Raw genomic sequence first — 3,372 nt, forward strand, 5'->3', positions numbered from 1 at the left:
CCATGGTTACCAAGGTTGCCATGGTTACTAAGGTTACCAAGATTCATGGCTATTAAGGTTACCATGTTACCAAGGTTGCCATGGTTACTAAGGTTACCAAGATTTCATGGCTATTAAGGTTACCATGATCCATGGTTACTATGGTTACCAAGGTTACCATGAGTGTTGTTTATAATTATAGGTCTTTAATGGGCAACGAATTGCACAGGATCAGATATAGTACGGGTGTGTCCATCTACCCATGGCAATCAATTATATAATATTTTGAAACTTATGGACCTTTTTGTTTTTAAATAGTTACCGTGGGTTTCAAAGCTATAATAATAATAATTATTGGTTGCCAATGGTTTAAAATGTTTGTTATTTATTATAGTGCCCAACGATTCATATTTATAACCGAATTCAATTGCAACTATTATAAGAATTTCTACTATTATTAGTTAATTTATTATGCCCAACAACAAACGATCGATAAATAGTCCCGCAGTTCTAGCACGCAAGAAGCGGGAAACACGAGCCGCGGAAACAGACGAGCAAAGAGAAGCCAGGTTGAGGACCAACCGAGAACGTCAGTCCCTGGCCCGCTTATCCGAGCCAGACGAGCAAAGAGAAGCCAGAGTGAGGACAAACCGTGAATGTCAGTCACGGGTCCGCTCATCTGAGACAGACGAGCACCGAGAAGCAAGATTGGGGACCATGCGAGTAATGGGTGCTCGATCCAGACGAACCACCGAATTGAACCTTTGTGCACTACACTATGATGCCGATATTAATTACAGCACACACCCAAGCGTGGCCATCGGAATAATGGATCCCTTTCGGAATAATAATCCCTTTTTGATTATGTTAATTAACGTTTAGAGATTAATACATATGGAGTAGGTATTTTTAATGGGCGACGAGGTGCACGGGATCAGCTAGTTATTAAATATATTTTAATGTAACAAAATTATTCTTTTAATAAAAAAATATTTTGTCAAATTAACGAGTTTATTTTATGTTTAAGACCTAGTTATTCTAAAAAAAATAAACTGGATTATAAAATTAGTATTTATACAGATATACTATGAAAATGAACAACAGTGTTGGCTATTACCCTGAGTTTGTTTCCTGTAGAGACATGTACACATTTTGCAAAATCAAGCTAAAGATTTGTTTTGAATTTCAAAACTTTCATTAATTAATTGGTTTTAATTTTTAGTCTTTGACAAACTAGCCATTGTCTATGTGCTGTGTCTTAACTATTTTGCAAAATACCTTTTAATTTTTTGGTCAGAAATTAAATTGTTTACCTAACCTAGTTGGAGTTCTTTTGAAAGTTCTTCTCAAGTTGTTAATCATTCTTATATCTATTATACATTTGAAGTTATATTAATTTATTATACCAGTACGCATTTATTTTAAAATTTATCAAGTAGGTAAGTATTTTTTTGAAGACCATTATAATATGTCCCAAACCAAACAAAAATTAAAACTACATAATTGTTATTAGTAGTAGCACCATGTCACCTCTTGTAATGAACAGAAAGCGTAGTACTGTTTGGCACCATTTCACTGTATTGGAAATCAACAAGGCTAAGTGTGATATCTGTTCAGAAGAAAAAAGCTTTACTGGTGGCTCAACAGGAAACTTGTTACGGCATCTAAAAACCAAACACCCTACAGTGCCACTGGAAAGAAGTATACAGGTAAATAACGAGGTTGTGGCCCGTGAGCACACAAGTGGCCTAACCCACCAACCTGTCAATGACAAATATAATATTGAAACAAACTCTTAAAAATTAAACTAAAATAGTTTATTTTTTAAGAGTTTGTTTTTCCAGTTTTATAAGCAAAATTGAATAGGTAAAAACTATTGAATTTTTTTGGAATAGGCCACTTGTAAGTAGTAGTAATATAGTTTTACATTTTATAATTTTATATCACAAGATTTCATTAAAATACAAATAGTTAAAGCATTAAAAAAAAACCGTTAAAATAATTAATATATTAGAGAGCTGGTCTGCATCTAATGTTTATTTTACACTTAAATCAATGGCATTCTTTATTACAGGATATAACAATAGTAAAAATAATACTTAACAATAATTATAATAAAAAATTTATTTTAAAATCATAGGACACTCATTCAAGCTCTGGCACTATTGATGATCCACAGCAATCAACTTCCTCTACAAATATAGTCAGTCCACTTAGTTTAGGAACAACGCCACAGCCTGAAATTACCAGACAGCAAAAACGAACTCAAATCTCTATGAACAACTTTATTCAAGGACCAATTGCAATGACTAGGTCAAAGGCAATTGACAAACAACTCATGAAAATGATAGTGAAGGAGTATCACCCATTTAGTGTTGTTGAGGATCAAGAGTTCAGAAATTTGATTAAAATGTTAAATCCTAGTTACATAATACCATCAAGAAAAACCGTCACCCAAAGCTTATTACCTCAAATGTATGAGATGACAATTGAACGTGTTAAAGACCAATTAAAAAATGTTTCAGCGGTATGTATGACCACAGATGGATGGACTTCATTAAACAATGAAAGTTTTGTTGCGGTTACTGTTCATTTTATTGATCCTGAAAATGAAACACAGCTGTCATCAGTATTGCTAGGTTGTGAAAATTTCCGTGACAAACATACAGCTGATAATTTGGCAATTTTTCTAAGGAATACTGTAGATGAGTGGAACTTGACAAATAAAATAACTGGTGTAGTAAGTGACAATGCTAGCAATATAAAATCTGCAATAGTAAAAAAATGCAATTGGAGATATCTGTCATGTTTTGCACATTCCATCAATTTAGTTGTTCAGACAAGTTTGAAATCGATTGAGCAAACTACCCTAAAAGTAAAAGAAATTGTCAAGTATTTTAAAAAGTTCCCACGCTTTAGCAAAATTACAAGATTTTCAAAAACAAACTGGATTACCTCAATTGAAACTTAAACTGGACTGTCCAACCCGCTGGAACTCAACATATGACATGTTTGACAGGATTTTATCCATTAAAGAGTCTGTTATTGCTACTCTTGCAGTGTTGGGTAATAGCCAATTAAATTGTTTTGACTCAGAGGAATGGACTCTTCTTGAGCATGCACGGGACATCTTGAAAATATTTTATGACGTCACCGTTGAGATTATACTCTTTTTCAAATGAGAACGCACCGGGTCGCGCATCATTATCAGAGGCGGAACCACAAGCCCCTCCCACAAAATTAGTAATTAATTTCTGATTAGTCGCCAATATTCAATAAATTTACTGAGCGCGCGTAAACAAAACAGTATACAAGGTGGCACCACCTACGACAGCTGAAACTGTCGGGAGTGGGGAGGCCATGCGCGCGTTTCGACCGGTTTTCGTCCGCCGC

At 34.5% G+C, this 3,372-nt stretch overlaps 1 protein-coding gene across 1 annotated transcript; it reads left to right on the plus strand.

The window, feature by feature from the left end:
• The first annotated feature begins 1,502 nt into the window (after nt 1-1,502).
• Nucleotides 1,503-3,161, plus strand: LOC103309249 (zinc finger BED domain-containing protein 6-like). Its single transcript, XM_008184203.1, has 3 exons — nt 1,503-1,688; nt 2,120-2,822; nt 2,899-3,161. The coding sequence occupies exons 1-3, from the start codon at nt 1,503-1,505 to the stop codon at nt 3,159-3,161; spliced, it is 1,152 nt and encodes a 383-aa protein (XP_008182425.1).
• The last annotated feature ends 211 nt before the right edge of the window (nt 3,162-3,372 follow it).

The sequence above is a fragment of the Acyrthosiphon pisum genome, chromosome X, assembly GCF_005508785.2.
Source record: "Acyrthosiphon pisum isolate AL4f chromosome X, pea_aphid_22Mar2018_4r6ur, whole genome shotgun sequence".
NCBI classification, from domain to species: Eukaryota; Metazoa; Arthropoda; class Insecta; order Hemiptera; family Aphididae; genus Acyrthosiphon; species Acyrthosiphon pisum.

Bases quoted from the DNA above. Each gene is read 5' to 3' on its own strand.
- LOC103309249 (XM_008184203.1), top strand. From the start codon at position 1,503: ATGTCACCTCTTGTAATGAACAGAAAGCGTAGTACTGTTTGGCACCAT. The intron at 1,689-2,119 runs GTAAATAACGAG...TTAAAATCATAG, and splicing joins CACTGGAAAGAAGTATACAG to GACACTCATTCAAGCTCTGG. The intron at 2,823-2,898 runs GTTTGAAATCGA...CCCACGCTTTAG, and splicing joins CAATTTAGTTGTTCAGACAA to CAAAATTACAAGATTTTCAA.